Consider the following 23,256-nt stretch of genomic DNA (forward strand, 5'->3'; position numbering starts at 1 on the left):
AGAAAAAGACAGGCTACAAACTTTGCCAGATATCTGAGAAAAGATTCATATTTGGATATATAAACACAAAGCTTGACAATAAAAAGGCAAGCAATCCAATTAGAAAATGGGCAAAAGACATAAAGAGACATTTCACCAAAAAGAATATACAGATGGCCAAAAAAAAAAAAAAAGCACACAAAAAGATGCCATTAGGGCAATTCAAATTCAAACCACAATGAGCTATCACTAGACACCTGTCAGAATGGCTAAAATCACACACACACACACACACACACACACACACATGGGAGGGGGAGAGGGGGAGAGACTGACTCACCAGCCAATGCTGGGGAGGATGGGGAAAAACTGGATTGCTCACACACTGCTGGTGGGAATGTAAAACAATGGAGCTACTGCTGAAAACAGTTAACAGTTTCTTTTAAAAGAAGACATGCCACTATCATATAACCCAATAATTTCACTCTTGGCATTTATCCCAGAGAAATTAAAACTTACGTTTGCTCAAAAACCTGTACACGAATGTTTATAGCAGCTTCATCTATAACAGCCAAAAACTGGAAACAATCCAGATATCCTTCAATGGGCAAATGGTTAAACAAACTAGTACATGCATACTATGGAAAACTACTCAGCAAAAAAAAAAAAGGAACAAACTATGGAAGCACACAACAATGTGAATGAATCTCCAGAGAATTATGCAATGAAAAACCAATCCCAAATAGATACTGTATGATTTCATTTATATAATATTCTTGAGGTGATAAAATTACAGTTGACTCTTAAACAACATGGGTTTGAACTGCAAGGGTCTACTAATACACAGATTTTTCTCAATAAATACGTACTACAGTACTACATGATCCTCAGTTGGTTGAATCCCCGGATGTGAAACAGTAGCTACGGAGGGCCAACTGTAAAGTTATACGTAGTTTTCCAACTGCTTTGGGACGGTCAGCAACCCAACCCGCACATTGTTCAAGGATCAACTGTATAGAAATGGAGAACAGATTAGTGGTTGCTGGGGGTTAAGGAATGTGGATGTGGCTATAAAAGGGCATCATGAGGGGCCTTTGTAGCGATGGAGAGGTTCTGTATCTTGACTGCATCAATTTCAGTACCCTGATCGTTATATTATACTATACTTTTGTAAAATATTACCATTGGGGGAAAGTGGGTCAAGGGTACAAGGGATTTCTCCGTATTAATTCTTATAATTACACGCAAATCTATATTTATCTCAAAATTTAAAATGTATTGTAAGAATAACCAGGTCTCCATACTCCTGGGTTTCATTCTCTTTGGAACCAGGTGCTACTTTCTGCCTAGAGCATCAGTGGAAATTTCATCCCTGCTCTCTCCTCTCTGCTGTGTATAATCCTTATCAACTGACCCTGACTCACTGCACCATGGAAACCAGAAGCATCAGCCTGTGGCTCTGGCTCTGTATGTCCCTCTCTTCTTCAACCAGCTTGACTCCCCCATGCCAAGCCCTGGGATACTCCCCACTCCAGTTTAGAGGATGAGTCCATGAGTGTCTTGGACACACAAAGCTCAGAAAACAGTGACACAGAGCAAACTACCTGGCTTAACTGACTGGTGAGATGGACTGATTATTTTGTTATTTTGAAAATTGCTCAAATGAATTCATGATCTCAACATGTAAGTGATAGTTGTATTCATTAACTCAACATATAACTACTGGCTGGTAGACATTTTTAAAACGCAAAATACATAACACAATTGTGGGCTTATATCTTTTTAAATTGAAAATCATTTAATTATGTTGAAAAATATAGAGCTGTCACTTTTGATTTCAATACTTGCCACCTCTTTTTTTCCTAGTATTCATTTTACAAATTTTTCTATCTTGTAAGCAAAATAAAGGAAACCAATGGAGGTGCGCCTGGACTGCAAAATCCTTCTCTTGTTCAATGCTTTTTTATAGCAAGTTAGCAGACCATTGTTAATGTTACATTTATAGTACAGTGGGGGGTTTGGGGGAGGGGGACGTAGGGGGGAACATCTTGGTAGACTTACTATCGAAACGTGTACTGGAGATGCCCCTTCACCATGAAACCAAAAGGCGCTTTAAGGAACACTACCTTCTGGTAATAAAGTTTTCTTAAATTTGTCATGGGCCAAGAGGGATGATACAGACACTAAATTAATTCATCAAAGAAAGAAAACTAGAATAGATAAATAAGGAGAAGGAAACAGAGGTTAATACACACAACTTGGAGGTTATCTTTCTGCAAAAGTGAACAGATATTATTTGCAGACGAGTAAGAGACTTAAATATGAGGGCAAACAGAGGGCAGGGAACAAAGAAAATAGACAGCAGATAGAGACTTAAGGAACACTCACAAACCTTAAAAGTAATGGACTTAAAAATTAAATTACAAAGCAAAGGAAACTACCAAGTTAAAAATAGGGTTAAAAACAGATTAGCAGTTCCTCAACAAGTTAAACATAGAGTTACCCATGCAACCCCAAAATTCCACTCCTGTGTATATAAGCAAGAGAGATGTAAAACATATATATATATCCACACAGAAATCTGTACATGTATGTTTATAGCAGCATTTTTCATATTAGCCAAAAAGTAGAAGCAACTCAGATGTCCATCAACTGATGGATAAACAAAATGCAGTATATCCACACAATGGGATATTATTCAGCCATAATGAAGTACAATACAAGCTTCAACAGGGATGAACCTTGAAAAACATGTTAAGTGAAATATGCCAGACATGAAAGACCACATAATGTATCTTCCCATTTATATGAAATGTCCAGAATAGGCAAATTTATAGAAACAAGAGGTAGGTTAGTGGTTGCCAGAGGGTGAGGGGTGAGGGGAGAGGGAAATTGGGAGTGGCTCTAACAGGTACCATGTTTCTTTTTGAGGTGATGGAAAAGTTCTAGAATTAGATACTGATGACCATTGCTCAACATTATGAATATACTAAAAACCCACTGAACTATATACTTTTTTTTAATATAAATTTATTTATTTTATGTATTTATTTTTGGCTGCATTGGGACTTCGTTGCTGCATGCGGGCTTTCTATAGTTGCAGAGAGCGGGGGCTTCTCTTCATTGTGGTGCACGGTCTTATTGCGGTGGCTTCTCTTGTTGCAGAGCATGGTCTCTAGGCACGTGAGCTTCAGTAGTTGTGGCACACGGGCTTCAGTAGTTGTGGCTTGTGGGCTCTAAAGTGCAGACTCAGTAGTTGTGGCACGTGGGCTTAGTTGCTCCGCGGTATGTGGGATCTTCCCGGACCAGGGCTCGAACCCGTGTACCCTGCATTGGCAGGCAGATTCTTAACCACTGTGCTACCAGGGAAGCCCTGAAATGTATACTTTTTAATGAATTACATCTCAATTTAAAAAAGGAAGAAAGTGTTGATATGTGCTACAATGTTGATGAACCTTGAAAGCATTGTGCTAACTGAAAGAAGCTGGTCCCCAAAGACCATATATTACACAGTACCACTTGCATGCAATGTGTAGAACAGGCTGATCTACAGAAAGTAGACTAGTGGCTGCCTATGGCTGGAGAAAATCAGGGGTCAGGGAGTTGATACCTGAAGGATAAGAAATGTCTTTCTAGGATGTTGAACATATCCTAAACTTATATAGTAGTCATGGTTACATAACTCTGTGAATATACTAAAAGCCACTGAATGGTACACTTTAAAAAGATGAACTATAGAATGTGTGAGTTATATCCCAATAAAGCTGTTATTTTTTTTTTAATTAATGTTACCTAGGGTCCCCCTAGAAAGTATTTACATTAATCAGTCCAACAGTTTCTTGTTGGTCACTACATTTTCAGCCCTCAGCATTCTGGGGGTCAGCAGAAGTATAAATCATGGTCCCAGCGCTCAAGGAGTCTGTATTTTATTTGAGAAGAAATATTTATGTGCAGGAAACAATAGTAAACAACATAAAACAGATTAAATTATACTGACTATAGTAGCTGAAGGAATTCAAGAATCGGAGAAATCCATGAGACTTTGGAAGAAGACAAGGTTTGGGAAAAATCTGTGGGGAAGTGAGTCTCATTAGGCCTTGACTGAGGAGTGGGAATTTGATCAGGGAGATATAATAGTGTTCTAAAAAAGACAAAACACTAATGTTGAGAACATGGCGTAGATTAGTGAGACCAAAGTCTATATAGCCTGTGTGAGTAGATTCTAACGTAATATGAGACTGACTGAAAAATTACAGTTAGCCTTGGAAGCCAACAGAGTTTGGTCCAATAAAGAAAAATGAGAAAACACTGATATGTAGTGAAAAGCACGCATCATTGTCAGTTTAAAAATGAAAGGCAGTGATATATGGATGATAGAAAGGAGGAGCGCAGAGTGAGGGCAACAAACTAGAAGTGTTAGGGCAAAAATCTACCCGTGGACAGGAAGAGTGGATGTAGGAATGGACAGTAAAGAAAGGGTGTATATAGTTCAAATAAAAAAATCATTCCTTCATTCATCATTCAACCAAAGGCTTATTGAGCAATACTTTTTATGTGAAGGCAGCTTGCTAAGTTCTGTAATGGTACAAGTACTGTAATTACAAGACATTAACTCTCTTCTCAATTCATTTACTACAATTCTACTGGGGAGATAAGACACAAACACAGAAGGCAGCACCAATAAAAGAAGTCTTTAGGAATTGATGACTGGCTTGATATGGGGACACAAGTGCAGGATGGGTCAAAGATTCCCGAGAGAGCAATGGCGTCATTGAAGTTGTGGGAGTATCGGTTGAAATGTTGGCAGTATCACTAGTCTGAAGGGAAGAACCCAACACCACTACATTAAGCAGGTTAAATGATTAATTTATTCAACAAGTAATTACTAAGTGCCTACCACGCTACAGGCCAGGCACTGTGGATATTGTGGAGAGAGACACAGGACCATCAAAAAAACTGCTCTCATGCACCTTGATTCTCAAGGACCAAAAGAATCAAATACTCTCTGATGAGAGGTTAAAGAGACTCAGTAAGCAGCCAAATGACCGAATGCCTGATTCACAGGCTTAATTTGGGCAACAGACATCCAAGAATAAATTCCAGTGATTTTGCCAACCATAACAGAACTGTTTTCAAATACTTTTCTTGACTGTATTACTTAATCCAATAAGAGACACGAAAGGGGTAGAAGATTGCAACAGTTCACCACTGCAGTTCTGGCACAAGTTCGGGGGGGTCATATTTTTTTTTTCTTGTAAGCTTGAAATTTTTTTAAATTAATTTATTTATTTATTTTTGGCTGCATTGGGTCTTTGTTGCCACGCATGGACTTTCTCTAGTTGCGGCAAGCGGGGGCTACTCTTCCTTGTGGTGCGCGGGCTTCTCATTGCGGTGGCTTCTCTGGTTGCGGAGCACGGGCTCTAGGTGCGCAGGCTTCAGTAGTTGTGGCATGTGGGCTCAGTAGTCGTGGCATGTGGGCTCAGTAGTCGTGGCTCGTGGGCTCTAGAGCGCAGGCTCAGTAGTTGTGGCACACCGGCTTAGTTGCTCCACAGCACGTGGGATCTTCCTGGACCAGGGCTCGAACCCGTGTCCCCTGCATTGGCAGGCGAATTCTTAACCACTGCGCCACCAGGGAAGTCCAGGGGGGAGTCATATTGATAGTTGGGGTAGGCAAGCAATTTTCAACAGCAGCCCATTTTTAACATCTTTTTATTTTTCATTGTTTTATTTTTTTAATTGTGGAAAGGCCACTTAATTCTTTGTTGCCAATGCTGATGTAATGGCATTTGCTTCGTTTCTCAGAATCATCACCAACTGAATGAGGTAATTTGGGCTTTGTTCACTTTTGAGAGTTTAAAATTTTCAATCTCCAGGGTTGCATATATCAAGCCATGGCTGGTGCTAGCTGGCCCAGAGTTATGTATAGCACTTAATTTTTGCCTCAAATAATTCTACATTGCTGGGGCAAATTTGACCAGAGACTTTATTCATAGAATATTTAGAAAGTAACTCTGGGAAATATTCATTTGATTTCCAAGTGAGGAAGACATTTCCAAGCATAAAAGCAAAGAAAGGAGGAAGGCATAGAAGAAATGATTGATAGCCCTGACTTTATAAAATATATTAAAGGAGCATTTAAAGATACGGGAAACTGCCTGTGACACGCTGCTATGTCAATAAAGTAAAAATTTAAAAAAACAGCATGGACACACAGCAAAAGAATCCATAAACAAAATGAAAAAAGGCAACCCACACAACAGGAGAAAATATTTGCAAACGAAGTGACCAACAAGGGTTTAATCTCCAAAAATATATAAACAGCTCATGTAGCTCAATGTCAAAAAAACAAACAACCCAATCAAAAAATGGGTGGAAGATCTAAATAGACATTTCTCCAAAGAAGACATACAGATGGCAAAGAAGCACATGAAAAGATGCTCAACATCACTAATTAACACAGAAATGCAAATCAAAACTACAAGGAGGTATCACCTCACACCGGTCAGAATAGCCATCATCAAAAAATCTACAAACAATAAATGCTGGAGAGGGTGTGGAGAAAAGGGAATCCTCCTACATAGTTTGTGGGGAAGTAAATTGGTACAGCCACTATGGAGAACAGTATTGAGGTTCCTTAAAAAACTAAAAATAGAACTACAATATGATCCAGCAATCCCACTCCTGGGCATATACCCGGAAAAAACCATAATTCAAAAAGATACATGTACCCAAGTGTTCACTGCAACACTATTTACAATAGCCAGGACATGGAAGCAACCTAAATGTCTATCAACAGAGGAATGGATAAAGAAGATGTGGTACATACATACAATGAACTATTACTCAGCCATAAAAAGGAACGAAATTGGATCGTTTGTAGAGATGTGGATGGACCTAGAGACTGTCATACAGAGTGAAGTAAGTCAGAAAGAGAAAAACAAATATCGTATATTAATGCATGTATGTGGAATCTAGAAAAATGGTATAGATAAACTTATTTGCAAAGCAGAAATAGACACACAGACGTCGAGAACAAATGTATGGATACCAAAGGGGGCAGAGGGGTGGGGTGAACTGGGAGATTGGGATTGACATATATACACTACTATGTATAAAATAGATAACTAATAAGAACCTACTGTATAGCACAGGGAACTCTACTCAATACTCTGTTAATGACCTATATGGGAATAGAATCTAAAAAAATAGTGGATATATGTATATGTATAACTGATTCACCTTGCTGTACAGCAGAAACACAACATTGTAAACTATACTCCAATAAAAATTAATACATAAAAATAAAAATTTTTTTAATTTTGTAAATTTATTACAACCTGAAAAAAACAAAAAACCCAGCATGGACATTATAATTTCCATGTTGTAAAATCTATATCTGAGATACATATACATGAGAAATACACTAAATGCTAAAAGAATTATGGGTGATTTTTATTTTCTTCTCTATGTTTTTCTGAATTTTCCATATTTTCTATATTAAACAGAACCCAAAATGATATGTTTTAAACAAATTTAACCCAGCCAAAACTGAATAGTTTCATTCTCAGACTAAGTTCATTTATGCTTGAGTCATATATTCCTACAGGTATTTTAAAATCAATGGCTGAATTCTATTTAACTCAGTGGCAGACCAAAGGCAAAGCAAGGGTTTGTGAGAAGATGATCCACGGGAAAACTGGGACAAGAATGCTCTGAAATGGAAAGTTCTTCCAGACTTTGAAGAAGCATAATATACAGGTGGATCTAATTTGGTCCTGTTACAGAAAGGTAGCAGCACAAAAAAAGAAAGAAAAGAAAGAAGAAAAAGCAAAGGAAAACTTCCTTAATTCCCAAGTGAACCATGGTATTCTTCTGCTGCTACATGATGTGAAACCTCACCCTTCCAGGCCCGGCCTGATTACACTGGAAAACCACTTCCATTTACATGTTCCCAGGCATCTACACTCGGCACTAAGGATGGCTAATCCTGGTGCCAAAACCTGGCATGTGATTCAGGTGTTTTATGTAGATAGTTCAAATAACCAAAAACAGGAAGAGGAGACTTACAGGAAAGGGAGTTATTTTCTAAGAACCAGCTGATGATTCTGAGCAGGGTAAACAGTAGTATTTGGGGACTATGGGGGATTGTGTGTATAGGACAGAGCTCTAAGGAAGACTTGGAGTAGTGATTGTGGGAGACATCCTGCAACTGGGAAAGCTTTCCAGAATGGGAAGGCTCTTCCTCCCAGAATCCAAGAGCTTCCCAAAAACCACTCCATTTACATCATCACCTTTTTCAGTCTCATTATGTCTTGCTGAAAATTAAAGGTAAAAACATAATATAAACCCTCAAATGTAGGTGTGAAACTCAGAGTTTTGGTTAAGAAATGTATTACTAAAAATAAAATAAGTTTTTTAAAGAAAAGAACTTAAGTTGTATGTATAATATGTGCCAAAAGCCAGGGAATAAATAATTGAGAGGGTAATTAAGGCCAGATCAAACATCTAATGAGTTCACCTGAGTAAGCAAATAAGTCTTTGTTCTTAATGGCATAATAAAAAGGTAGTTCATCATATAAAAACGATCTGCATTTTTTAACATTCTCTTTGTTCACTACCATCCCAGTAATTGCAATATTTTGATTTGTTTTCTGCCAGCCCTTTAGTGCCTTTAACTCCTTATATTCTCCCATCCTTCTCACCCTCCCCAATCTTCTCTTTAACCCTCTGCACCCTCCAACCAAGCTCTCCCTTTTTATTCAATTTATAATGTCTTATACATAGCAGGGTCTATATTAATGTTTGTTCACTTTAATTGAATTGAAAGCCATTGCATCCATTGCACTCCACTATTCAATTTTTGAGAATGTTCTGGGCATTGTTTATACAGTCACTGTTTATACAGGCAGTCTTCACTTTTCCTGCACACAAGTGCAGGACTGTGTCAATAAAAGTGACCATGCAACCTGAAGCCATAACAATCTATCTTGATAATCAATGGGGAAAATTATGTTTGTTCCATGACCTTTACGTATTTTTGTCAAAAGATTAAAAACTCTCTTACACTGTTATAAATGTGTAAGGGAATCACCAAAATACAGTGAAATATTTATTACACGATAATTTAAAACATTAGAAATACTGATAATTAAATGTCTTGTTTCTTTGTGACAAGCTTTATCACGGGTAGTTTGGATAGTGCTTACCTTCTCATTATATAACTTACAACATGAAATGGACATCTTTTTTATGCCTTGGCAAATTGTCATACTCCTTTCGTAGTTGGGATCAGCTTCCAGTATTTTTTTTCCTTTGTGCTTTCAATGTCAAAAAATACCTACAAGAGTTGCTTTAATGTGATATGTTGACAGCTTCATTTCTTCTGGAATATCATCCTCCTTTCCAGTACGACCGTCTTCCTCATTTATGTCAGTAAGTTTGTCTTCACCAAGTTCCTCTGGCTGCATAGCTAGAGTTGAATGATGGCTGTGTCCACATCCCTGGGGTCAGCTATTTCTTCTGTAACTCCATTTACGTTTGATTCACATTTCCCCTCTGCGTTATCTGCATTATTGCTGCACTTTAAGTTTTGTTGGCCTATTCTCTCTTACTATATCCATTTTTGTAAAATGCCACACAGGTTTATCACCAGAAGACAAGGGAGCAACACAGCTACACACTTTGCTGTCTGTCTGTGAACTGAGTAACACATGTACAGTGACCAATCACACACCTACAGACTTTAAAAGAAGTGGCACAATCTGTCACAGATCTTGATGCACAGCTGTAATTTGCATAGTGATTTGTAGAGTTAAGATCTAGCACTAGTAGCAAATTTGGGCTGTACTTGGAGGACTGATATCATTTAACTAAACCATGGTTACTGAAATTCGTGTATATCAAGGCATGCAAAGTGAGGGCGCCTGTATTTTCTTTTTGTAGGTAAAAGATTCTTACGTAGTATATTTTAATAATGCCACAAAGCTGGTCCTGGCCTCTACTCTGCTGGCCCTGAGAAAATACAACCAACCATTGTTATTAAGCTATCTCATAAAAATTCTAGAAACGTGAAGTGGTTTTACTTAAGAAAAAAGTATCGAGACATGCAGCTAATGTTATATTCTTCCTGGTGATACAAAACATTTCAAATATTTATCTATATCTCTTAATAGAAAATAGAGATTAATAGATAACATTTTTCAATCGTCACCTGCCCTCTGGGAGGTTCTAAGTATAAATTAACTAAGTACAAAAATAACTAGATTCGTGAACTGTTTTTCCTGAATTATCTCTTTATATTAATGTTTATTTCATTAATACAAATACATGTTTTCCCAGTTGTTTATGCCAGACAAAGCTTCGGGATGGACTTTTTTTAGGATATGAAATTTGAGTTCTGCATTCTAAAAATAAGTACAGTTCACTACTAAATATAATAGTTTGTCACTTAAAAAAAATAACTAGATTCACATTTGGTTTTCCAGTTCTCCACCCTTCATTCACAGAGCCTTTTGCTCATGCTGCTTCCAAACTGTTATTTGGTTACCATATTGTATTTAATGAGCTTCTCACAGTGTGACATCAAATATCTTTATAGATTACGTTCCCTTTTTAAAAAATTTCCGTGGAAACCTCTCCTGCTCTAATTAATTCTCCTAGTATTGAATTGTAAATACCTCCTTTGTGTCAAGATGCACCCACTTTGGTGCTACAAATTTTTCTACCCTAAATAATTTTACTCCACTCCACTCTAGGTGAGAACATTCTTCAGCTTGACTGGTGACTGTGCTGTTCCTTTGGCCCCAGCTATAACAACTAGTTCTCCCAGTATGCAGTTCACTGAATGTGTGGTTATTATTTTTAGGTCTTCTGTAGTGATTCTAGAAGAAAAATAATGGAAAGTTTAAAAGGTACCTTTTTAAAAGCCAGCAACACTGATCCTCAAAAACAATGCCACGTTCCAGGTTGCCATGGGGCTCTAAGAAACAACACCCAACCAAATAAATCCACAAACAATGAAAAGGAGGGAGACTCTTGGGCCTAACCTTGTCACACCACACAAAGACTTTCATAATTGCAAAAATTTTCTTCGAATTTAACCAAAGTTTATTTGGTGAATTCTAGTATATTATGTATATCTACTGATGGGGAAGTCAAAGTAGTCTTGGTAGGTGGTAAGTACCAAATAGATTCATGCTTTGTCTTTCTTCATCAACTTCAGAAATTCCATAATCTAATACCAAACATATTGTTTTCCTAGCAGAAGATTATACTCAAAACTTTATCTTTTAACTTAAAATCAAAATCCACTTCAGCCAAGTATTTTTAAATAGATTGATGAAGGTGAGTGTAGTACCTAAAGACTGCCACACTGAGGCGTGTGGTGCATTGTTTTGTGACTGGCTTTCAGATCACAACTACTTAAATCTTCCTTGTAAGCAACAATAGTAGTCAAGAAATTGAACTTGGAAAGCCCAGATGGAACCTGATTAGTAGGCATCTCCTTTTCCATGTGTATGGGTGGTGGGAATTGATTGCTAAAAAGAGTCTACCTATTAGAAGGAAAGCACACCCCCATGTTCTTCATGGTTATCATATGTTAGAGTAATAGGAAATAGAAAGTCACATTATCATCTTTTTTCTAGAAACATCACCTAAACCATAAAAGAGAAATCATCTATGTCCTATTACTTAAAGCACTGAAGCAAGGAGGTCTCTGAATCGTCCTCTTCAGCACTGGACAGTCATCACACTGTGATCATTCTCATTTTGTCTGACCAGATGGAGAATGGCTGCGATTCTTAGAGAGTTATAAAAATCACAAATATAGCATATGCAATACGATGACACCCTGTTTATTTGTCAGACGAAGAACATGTTCTGCAAGTCTCGGTAATTAGATCCACTCCAGAATAGAACACTAGAGGACAGCTTCCTTAGTTAATGTAGTGTTTGGAAATGAAGAACTTTAAAATGAAGCCATGTGAGGGCTTCCCTGGTGGCGCAGTGGTTGAGAATCTGCCTGCTAATGCAGGGGACACGGGTTTTGAGCCCTGGTCTGGGAAGATCCCACATGCCGCGGAGCAACTAAGCCCGTGTGCCACAACTACAGAGCCCACACCCCTGGAGCCTGTGCTCCGCAACAAGAGAGGCCACCGCAGTAAGAAGCCTGCACACCACAATGAAGAGTAGCCCCCGCTCGCCACAACCCGCGCACAGCAACGAAGACCCAACGCAGCCGAAAATTAATTAATTAATTAAATTTTTTAAAAAAATGAAGCCATGTTAATGGCCTAAAAATATATAAAACAACATTTGACAGTTACAAGAAAAAGTGATAAATCTAAAATAATTGAGTTTTTAAACACAGCTCAGTGATTAAGATAGCAGACAGGAAAAATTTTTAGTAAGACTATAGATGATAAGGACTTCCCTGGTGGTCCAGTGGTTAAGACTCCATGATCCCAATGCAGGGGGCCCGGGTTCGATCCCTGGTCAGGGAACTAGATCCCACATGCATGCCACAACTAAGAGCCTGCATGCCGCAACTAAAAAACCCCCCATGCTGCAATGAAGATCCCACACACAGCAACTAAGACCTGGCACAGGCAAATTAATTAATTGTTTTAAAAAATTTTTTTAAAAAACGATATAGATGATAAAAACAGTGTAATTAATAAGCTTAATCTAATAAACACATACTAGAATCCATACCCAATAATTAGAGGATGCATATTGTTTTCAAGCACAACTGGAACCTTTGCAAAAATTGACAATATACTAGGCCATAAAGCAAGGTTCAAGGGATACCAAAGAAACTATATCACATAGACCATATGCTCTGGCTATAATGCAGTTGTTAAAAACAATTTATAAAAATATGACTCAAAGAAAACTCACGTTTTAAAATATAAAAATATTTATGAAGAGCTCATGGTTTAAAGAAGTCAAAGAAATTTTTTGATATTTACAACTGAATGGAAGTAAAATTATATGTCAAAACATATAAAATGTAGCTAATGTACTACTGAAGGGGAATTTATAGTTTTAAATAAATATATTGGAAAATAATGTGTCCAAATTAATGAGCTAAGCTTTCAACTCAAGAAATTAGAAAAAGAGTCAATGAAAGAAAGAAACAATAAAGAGCGGAAAACAATGAAACAGAAATCAAAGATACATCTTCCCTACCATATCTTTGTTTTATATTTAATTCATTTCTGCTCTAGGCCTAGATGGTTTACTCCCCAAATAATAATAGAGTAATATAACCCTGATACCAAAGCAAGACAAGGACAAAATAAGAAAGGAAATTATAGGCCTATCTCACTCAAAAATATAGAAGTAAATATTAGCAACCTTAATCCAGCCAACATAATAAGAGTACATATCATAACCAAATTGGCTTATCCCAGGAATACAAGGATGATTTAATGATAGAAAATTACTTACTGAAATTGATCATAACAACAACTATATGATTATGTTAATTCATAAAGAAAGATTATTTGCTAAAATTCAATATCCATTAGTGACAAAAATAAACAACCTAATGTAGAACAGAACATCTGTAATGTACTCAACCTCGGTTTCAAAATTAATGTAAATGGAGAAGAGTCAAAAATAGCCAAGACAATTTTGAAGTGGGACAGTATGGGGAGACATCCTACCAAACTCAACAGATTCTATGTAAACCATGGTGTGGTGTTGGTGAATGGATATAAACCAAAGTGTGTTAGAGCAATTCCACCCTTGAAAGAAAACTTGATACTTGACAGAGGTCATATACTACCTCACTAGGGAAAAGATGACCCATCCAAATGAGTACAGTAGTGCAACTGGCCTTCCACAGTGGAAAAATAAATTAATAAGTCCCAACTGAGTGGCTTCCCTGGTGGTGCAGTGGTTAAGAATCCGCCTGCCAATGCAGGGGACATGGGTTCGAGCCCTGGTCTGGGAAGATCCCACATGCCGCGGAGCAACTAAGCCCATGTGCCACAACTAGTGAACCTGCACTTTAGAGCCCGCAAGCCACAACGACTGAAGCCCGTGTGCCACAATGACTGAAGCCCGTGTGCCACAACTACTGAAGCCTGCACGCCTAGAGCCTGTGCTCTGCAACAAGAGAAGCCACCGCAATGAGAAGCCCTCGCACTGCAACGAAGAGTAGTCCCCACTCACAGCAACTAGAGAGAGCCCTCATACAGCAACGAAGACCCAACACAGCCAAAAAATAAATAAATAAATAGAAACAAAAAAATCCCAACTGAACATCATGTAAAAAAACATTTCTGGGAGGTTTAAGGCCTACATTTAAAATGAAACTTTAAAATGGCTTTTGGAAGAAAATACAAGATAATAGATTTATGATCTTAAGGCAGAGATGGGTTCTTAAATAAGCTTATACATTTACTAGTGATAAAATTAAAAACATATATCAATACAACAACGACGTGATGAAAATAGAAAGCAATAAGCTGCAAGAAAGGAAGATGTTCATAATGCATATAACAAAAGGATTAATATTCAGAATATAAGAATGAGAGTTTAATAGAAAAAAATGGGCAAAAGTATGAGTGAGCAATTTATACGATGGCCTGTCATTATATTAAAGCTGTTCAATATAAATTATAATCAGGGAAATATGAAGTAAAACAACAAAACATAATTTCATACCCGTTAATTTTTTTTAATTGAAATCTTAACAAAACCAAGGGTTGGTAAGCTGTAGAACAATGGGGACTCTCATTCACTGCAAATGAAAATCTTTACTGATTTAGACAGAAAATGGCAACATTTAGTAAAGTGGAAGGTATGTGAATCCATGACCCAGCAAATTATTCCTAGATATATATCATAAAGAAACTGTCACACATGTCTAGGAGAAATGTGCAAGAATGTTCACTGCAATCTTGTAACAATGAAATATCAGAAGCAACATAACTGTCCATCAACAATATAAGAGGTAGATATATCATGCATTTACCTATAATGGAATGCCATGTAACAGTTAAAATGAATAAATCATCAACTTAATAAGTGTCAAAAACATAATACTGGAGAGAAAAGCCAACTGAAGATTGACACATCATGATCTCATTGGCATGAAATTTCAAAGCATACACATATTATATATTGTTCATGAATCCGTATGTATGTAGCAAAACAGAAAATCATGCAAGGAAATGATAATGTCATATTTAGGATACTGATTGGTGGAGGGGAGGAAAATGAGATCTGAGAGTGATAAAAAGGGAGCTTTAGTTTTATCTATAATGTCTTGATTTTCTTTTTAAAAGATTTGAGAAATATGGCAAGATGTAGTTGGTGGGCACATGGATGAAATATTCTTCTCTGTATTTTTTCTATTTGCTTAAAGTATACTGTGATTTTTAAAAAGGAAGATCATAATATTCTCTCCAATACAAAAGTATGGCAGTCATTTGCACTGGAGGGAGAGAAGGCAGGATAAGATGAGAAAGTCCCCATGCAAGTCTCCAGCAAGTCTGGCGCTTACGTGCTAACATGTAACACCCTTTCTGTGCTTGGAAAAAGTGAGGCTTCCCCGTTTGGACTGAGACAAATAGACCATGGATCCCAATGCTAGGAGAGGAGAGAGAGAAATTACCATGACTTTTTCCTTCCCCTTTGTCCCTGCCTTGTTGCTCCCAATCTCTTTCCTTGCATCTCTTCTTCTTCTCTAGAGTGGCATGGAAAGCCACAACCCCCTAACTTTAAGGGAGGAATATTAGCTAATCATACTGCTTTGTCTCTGCTATCCCCACCAGGAGATTTCCTCCAAGCTTTGGAGGACCTCTGTTTATTAGAGGAAAACAAAATTCCAGGGTATATACAATCACATACCAGAATTTTCCCCTAGTTTGAGGCATTGGACTGTTAATAGAAATTCAAGCATGTATGAAAGTTCTACTGAAGCTATTTGGCCAACAAATTATTGAGTCTTAAATAAAGGAGAATTGTATTGAGTGAAGTAAGTCAGAAAGAGAAAAACAAATACCGTATGCTAACACATATATTATGGAATCTAAAAAAAAAAAAAAGTGGTCATGAAGAATCTAGGGGCAGGACGGGAATAAAGACGCAGACCTAATAGAGAATGGACTTGAGGACATGGGGAGGGGAAGGGTAAGCTGGGACGAAATGAGAGAGTGGCATGGACTTATATATACTACCAAATGTAAAATAGATAGCTAGTGGGAAGCAGCCGCATAGCACAGGGAGATCAGCTCGGTGCTTTGTGACCACCTAGAGGAGTGGGATAGGGAGGGTGGGAGGGAGATGCAAGAGGGAGGAGATATGGGGATATATGTATATGTATAGCTGATTCACTTTGTTATAAAGCAGAAACTAACACAACATTGTAAAGCAATTATACTCCAATAAAGATGTTAAAAAAGAACTGTATTAATGTTTATCAGCTTGTGTTAATACCATAGGTATTTAAATTATATTTAATAAAATTGTATTTAACTCATGTCTTATGTTCTTGAATATATCTCTATATTTTCATTACTATTTCTAATATAGTGAGTTTCTAATAATAAATTGTATTATTGGATTGCTCACTATGAACAGAATTCTCACTGTGTAAATGCAGAATGCTGCTTGTGATGGGTTCAGAAATTCTACTTAACTGGATGTAAAAGAAAATTAAAATTTTAAGTACTGAATTTTCCAAAGCAAGATATATGTATAATTTAAGAATTATTTTACTTTTAATTGTGTTTTAATATGGTTAAAATTCAAACAATCCAAATGGGTATAAAATGAAAGGTAATACTCTTTGCCATATATTGTCCCCCAGTCCCCCTCCCCATGGCAGCCATTGTTACAAATATTCTATGTGTTTCTCTAAGGTACTTTACAAATAGACAAACATGCATCAAAAAGAACTTTTTTAAAAGTCCATTCCATAGGAATGGTATTTCAAAATGTTTGTATTCTTAACTCGACTTAGCACATTCAATGCTCTTCTTTTGAGGCCAAATAGTGCAGAATCTTCAGACTTGGGGTCAGACCCAATCACAAGAGTGAGATTTCAAAGGAGCCACGATAAAGGTGACACAATAAATAATTGTCCATTGAACTTTTTATAGGAAAGTCAGGAAAGAATAGAGTGTCCATGCAATAAGTTCCAAGACTTGAGTCTGCTACCAATTAGACAGAAACAATTAAGTGACATAAATAACTAGCTTGTGTTATGATGTATCATGTAGGGATATCGAAATATTTAGGTAATTGTTTTGTCCACAATTGAATGGAATCTTAAAAAGGACCAATTATACAAAAGCATATCTAAATTGTTGCTTTCTTAATCATCCTAAAGTTTAGCGAGATCTGAAATACTGCCAGAGGCTGCCCAATTAATCTGTTTTGCCACCTTTGCTAAGATGTTATCAGTAATAAATAGTCTGAGACAAAATTCTCCAGAAAGAACATATGATGTCAAAGAGTATAGTTCATATTAGCTTGTTACTTTTTAACCCAACATATTTGGTATTTCACATGGATAAAAAGGATTTCTCATATTTATTTTCCAAATCTGTATTTGGGATCAATTTGTAAGAAAAATGTCACCTTTGTCTTTTAGGCTCTTCTAACATATAGGAGTGACCCAACCATGAGAAAAATGTTGAATCATCTGTATTTCTATATCATGCCTGTGTTTAACGTTGATGGATACCATTTTAGCTGGACCAATGTAAGTCACTTTGCCTATCCAACTGAAAAAATCATGGAAAACAGTCCTGAAACAGGAAAGAAGCTTGGTGGGCAGCTAGCCTAGTGCTTCCAGAGCTACAAAGGAGACTTCCACTCCCTTCCCCAGCATAACAGCAACCTTTTGATTTCCTTTATATGTTTGGCTTTGCCTAAGATTTCATGTAAATAAAGATTTCTCCTTCCAAATAAATTGTGAAAAAATCACTAGTCCAGTCCAGCTCACTCAATTTTGCCTGTGAAGAAATGAGGCCAAGAGAAGGTAAGAGAAAAGTTTGTGGCAGAAATTGGAGCATGAACCTGAGTCTCCGATGCTAATCCTGTCCTCTTCCCACTCCCTGGACTTGTTTATTCCCAAGGGAACTCTCCCTCCCCCTCCATGCTGTGATTCATTCACTGACTGAGCTACTAAAACGAATGGGAATAACCTCTTAAGTGTTTTTTCTGCACCTCTTTTTTAAATTACATCTAGGATCGATTTTGGAGAAAAACAAGGTCAAGGAACTCAAGGTTTCGCTGCCGTGGAGTGGATGCCAATCGAAACTGGAGGGTGAAATGGTGCGGTAAGTTGGGGATTAATAGGGATTCGGATACAAAGGTATCCATATCTTTCACTCTCAAAAATGATGAGCCCACTGGGACTCCAATGTAAGACTGATGTCTTTGTGTATGTGAAAACCTCCTACGTTGTACATTGTAGCTATAATTTGCAAAAGAAAATGAAAGCATTTTTATAAAAATACAAAAGAATCAAGGATTTAAATCTGTCAACCCAATCCTGAAAATTGAAAACTTAAACACAGATGTAAAAGCAGAAAACTAAGGAATATTTGTCATTCAGAAACTAAAACAGGAACTGTGGTATGTGGTATAAATCCAGTGAAATGTATTCATCCTTTCACTGAGGGTAACACTGATCCTGCCTTCATCTGTCTACGATGATCAGAGCTGCCAAATCCTTGTCTAGAATCTACCAACCTGCCAATCATACACTGATTGGCCACTCACATGGCGAATATATTTCCACTACATTCCATGTTTCATAATAGTTACCTTTCAAGTAAGGAGAGGATGTCATTTTAAGGAAGGAAACTCTTGTGGCAAAATAAAGAAGCAGGTAGTAGCAAAAGAGAAAGAGAGAAACAGAAAATTAGCCATAGCTAGCGTAGAAGATGGGTAGTATACCTCTAAGCCATCTTGGGTTTTGGGCTGGGGCTCTTAAACAGAAAGACAGATTAACAAGAGAAAAATGGTTTATTAATGTGCGCTGCACATGTCACATGGAAGAAACCTCATGAAAAGTAACTCAAAGTAGCAGCTTAGAACACCAGCTTGTATAGTGTCTTCAACAAAGAGCAATAAACTGGTAGAGAAACGATAGTACAAAGGAATACAGTTTTAGACTTCCAAAGGCAGCCAACTGTGGGGAGGTAAATATACGAGAGGTAACTAATGCAGGAAGGTTTTTTTTGCTGATTCCTGTGGTGCTGTCTCTGGGTTAAGAGTCTGTCTCCAGCAGGAGAATTTATGTCCTGTCTTTAGGCAGAAAAGGGGAGGGTGGAGAGAGCTTTTCCTGCATTTCCTGCTGCTTAATTGCCTTGGGCTCGAAATAATTTTTATGTCAAAGAGGCATATTTGGGGGTGACATATTCTGGTTTTCTTCACTAGTTATCGTACTTGGCAACAGCGGGGAGGGAAAGGAGAAGTGTTACCCACATGCAGTTGTAAGGAGCTGCCCTTTCTCAGTGTCCTTTCTTAGCACCCTCAAAGTATAGACCGTTGTGTAATAGAAAGTCTTCCGTGAGTCTCTTAGAAATGAAGCCCATGACAAAAGCCCTCCTTCTATGAGGCTTTGGTTCTGTAACCAGATGCCACTCCTCCCATCCCCACCAGCATCAGGTGGAATAACTGCGTGTGGCTGAGACTTCTTCCACAGAACCCTCCAGGCAACCTCTTTAATCAGTTAGAATTGGTAAATCAGAACATGGTAAAGCAGAAACAATATGGTTCTAGAATATGACAGATACATGGTTTCATTCTACCATTATTAGCTCAATGATTTGGATGATTTTCTTCAATCTACCAAATTAATAATAATACCCACCTCATAGAGTTCTTACGGAAATTAAAGGACTTTACATATGTTTAATGACTGATTCAGTCCTAGCTCCAAAAAGGGGTCTACATCTCAGTGACCCAACCCTTCTCCCCCACCCTCCAGAACAGTCAATTCACCTCTGAGCCTCAGGTCAGTTGTCTGTGAAACTACCTCTTTCCTTCAGGAGAGGGTTGTGATGATGAGCCATGAGGTAAGCTTTAAAGTGTTTGCACTTATGAGAGAAGGAAAAGCATTGCATAAATACTATAAAGTGGTATTATTGATGGCTGTATAGATTGAGAAATTTTTTTCTTCAGCCTGGACTGACAGCAAACTTGTTCAGATTAACTCCCTGATACCACTAATTTTTAAAAATTCTCTTTTGTCTATCTCTGAGATGGGGCCATTTTGCATGCTCATAACTGTGTGTCCCGTTTCACTAGCTGGCAGGTACCCCCATCCACAGGTGTGTCATGGGCGTGATACCCACAATCACCTGGGTACCAGGAATGGTAACTGAGCTGAGTCACGCTAGCAGGCCAGCCAGCTCTGCCGGTGTAAAGCTAGACTCTTGTTTGTATACGGTTACAAAGTAGTGGCTTGCTTCCCTCTGTTCTTCTTCCTTTCCCCAGCCTGTTTCCTTCATACATACACCTTCTTTGATTTCTTAGTTCCCAACTGCGGTCCCGACTGGAATTCCTTTGATTCTCCCCATTTATGAATCGTTCTGATTCTTCCTGTGAGTCGGCACTCAAGATGAACAGGGGATTTTTGTCAAATGTCAGTTGCAAAAATGACCTTGATAGACCGTTGTAAATGATGTAGGAATGCAGACTGCCTGGCTGGGCCCATCTCCTTCCCCGCAAGGTCTCCTAAATAGATTCAGCTGACCTGACAGGCAGGCAAGCTGTGACTCCCTCCCTCACAGCATCAAATCCATCTCCCCACAGCTCTTCGCCTGGTTAAGGGGACAGTGAACCTCACTGAGGGAACCACTCTTCGATCAAGGGTATTGAAGTAAATGAAATCCCTAAGTGAACCTCCAAACAAACATCCATAATATAACTGATATAGAAATGACCAGGACCACTGAAAACACTATAGAGTCAACATTGAACTGACAAAAACAAATGTTTCCTTCTCTGAAACTGGTGAGTCTCAGACTTAAAAGAGGAGATCATGAAACTGCTCTTAATCATGAAAAAGTCTGAGGACTCGCATATGACAGCGTGAAGCTTTAGTGCATTCAATGTGGAGTAGGCAAGACAGCTTAGAGCATACACATGGAAACAGGAACATTTTTCCAATACTTCAGCTCTCCCCCTGGGGGCTTTCAGGCCATGAAATACATATCATTGCTCTGAAAGCCCAGCAGAGGGACTCAACAAGTCAGAGTAGTGGTGGGAACCAAGAATAAATAGATAAATGTCATTCATTCATTTGCCAAAGTTAATTGAGCACATACTCTCTGCTAGACACTGTATTGTTGTTTTTTCCTTCCTCTGTGCACTCTTTTTAGAGGGCACTGTGAGCACAGATTTTTCCAAATTGGAATAAATCAAGGAGAAAAGCAAAGGGTTTGTATGATATTCGTACTAAGCTTCAATCTGTGAATAATTCAAGTGTTGCCTGAATGTAAATTACTATTAGGACAACCTACACATGGGAGAACATACTTGCAAATCATATATTCTGATAAGGGACTCAGAACTCTTGCAACACCACAATAAAAAGACAACCCAATTTTAAATGCACAAATGATTTGAAAAGACATTTCTCCAAAGAAGATATACAAATGAGAATAAGCACAGAAAAAGTTGCTCAACATCATTAGCCATCAGGAAAATGCACATCAAGATACCGCTTCACACCCACTAAGATGGCTATAATAAAAAAGACAGACAATAGCAAGTGTTAGTGAGGGTGTGGGAAAAATTGGAACACTCATACTTGCTGTAAAATGATGTGACCACTTTGGAAAAATGTTTAATAGTTCCTCAGAAGTTAAACAGAGAGTTACCACATGACCTAGCAATTCTATTCCTAGGCATATACCCACAAGAAATGAAAACATGTGTCCATACAATACTTGTACATGGACGTTTATAGCAGCATTATTCAAAATAGCCAAAAAGTATAAAAAACCCAAATGGCTATCAACTGATGAACAGATAAATGAAATATGGTATATACATACAATAGAATATTATTTGGCCATATAAAAAGAATTAAGTACTGATATATGCTGCAACATGGATGAACCTTGAAAATATGCTAAGTGAAATAAGTCAGTCACAAAATAACAAATATTGTATGATTCTATTTATATAAAATGTCCAGAATAGGCAAATCCATAGAGACAGAGTAGATTAGTGGTTGCCAAGGGCGAGGGAGACGGAATAGTGACTGCTGATGTGTAAGGGGGTTTCTCTGGGGAATGATGAAAATGTTTTTTAATTAGTTAGTGGTGATGATCGTGAATATACTAAAATTCACTTAATTGTACACTTCAAAAGAGCGAATTTTATGGGATGTAATTATAGCTCAATAAAACTGTTATAAAGAATTTTAATTACCATTTAGGACCAAATTAGGCATTTACTAAAATACAACTACTCTTTTTAGAACACTCAATTACCTAATATTGTAAATTACAGGTAATATGGAGAAAACCATATTTTTTAGGAGCCCAATCACATATGCCCCTCGCCACATATGCCCTTCTCCTCCCAGTACCCCCTCACTCTATCAAAGTAAGAGGGGTCTGTTTCAGTTGGGCAAATATTTTGCTAGATCACCTGAGATGAAAAGGGAAACTACTACCTAGTGGTTGTTTCCAGCCAATGCCTGTGAAAGTACAAGAGAAGTTCACTGGCCTGCTTTTCCAGTGAAAAAGGAAAGTTCCTCCAGGAGAGGAGAGTTCCTCCAGCTGAAGGGCTTTAGTTTTTAGAGAACTATTCTAGCTAAGAACCTGGGCTGAATTGCTATAAAGATATAGGGAATTTCAGAGAACTGGGGGCAAGGAGAGGGAAAGAAAACAGAGGTAATGTTGCTAGGATATCTAGAAAGGGATTTGGAATTCCAGGATGTCTAGTGAGGATTTTAATTAAATTTTGCTGTGAAGTATGTAAATTCTCTTGAGTATGTATTCCATAACCACCACCGCTGTCATATTCGGTACAAGCTACTTTACTTACTAAGGCTTTGGGGAATTGGGTCTGCTATTTGGGGCTATGAGGAAGTGCTGAGTCTGGCCTCCAGGTAAGCTCAGGGAGAGAACTATTCCACATCGAATTTCCAGAGGCATGGAACTCACAACAGGAGTGCAAGTGAATTTACATCATCAGAGATTTACGGACAAGAGTTGGATAACTTTGGGCTCAGAGTGATGAATTAAACATCCACTACATCGTCAAACTAGACCCTTAAGATCCCCGTCA

General features: G+C 37.8%; 1 protein-coding gene across 1 annotated transcript in view; it reads left to right on the forward strand.

Annotated features, from left to right (window-relative positions):
* The window catches only part of CPA6 (carboxypeptidase A6), a 267,903-nt gene that overhangs the window by 208,631 nt on the left and 36,016 nt on the right, over positions 1-23,256 (forward strand). The window contains exons 7-8 of the mRNA XM_036830635.1: positions 17,591-17,701; positions 18,191-18,281. Of these exons, the coding sequence (XP_036686530.1) occupies positions 17,591-17,701; positions 18,191-18,281 (202 nt within the window). The remainder of the gene's footprint in view (positions 1-17,590; positions 17,702-18,190; positions 18,282-23,256) is intronic.

This window comes from Balaenoptera musculus, chromosome 17, assembly GCF_009873245.2.
Source record: "Balaenoptera musculus isolate JJ_BM4_2016_0621 chromosome 17, mBalMus1.pri.v3, whole genome shotgun sequence".
Taxonomy (NCBI): Eukaryota; Metazoa; Chordata; class Mammalia; order Artiodactyla; family Balaenopteridae; genus Balaenoptera; species Balaenoptera musculus.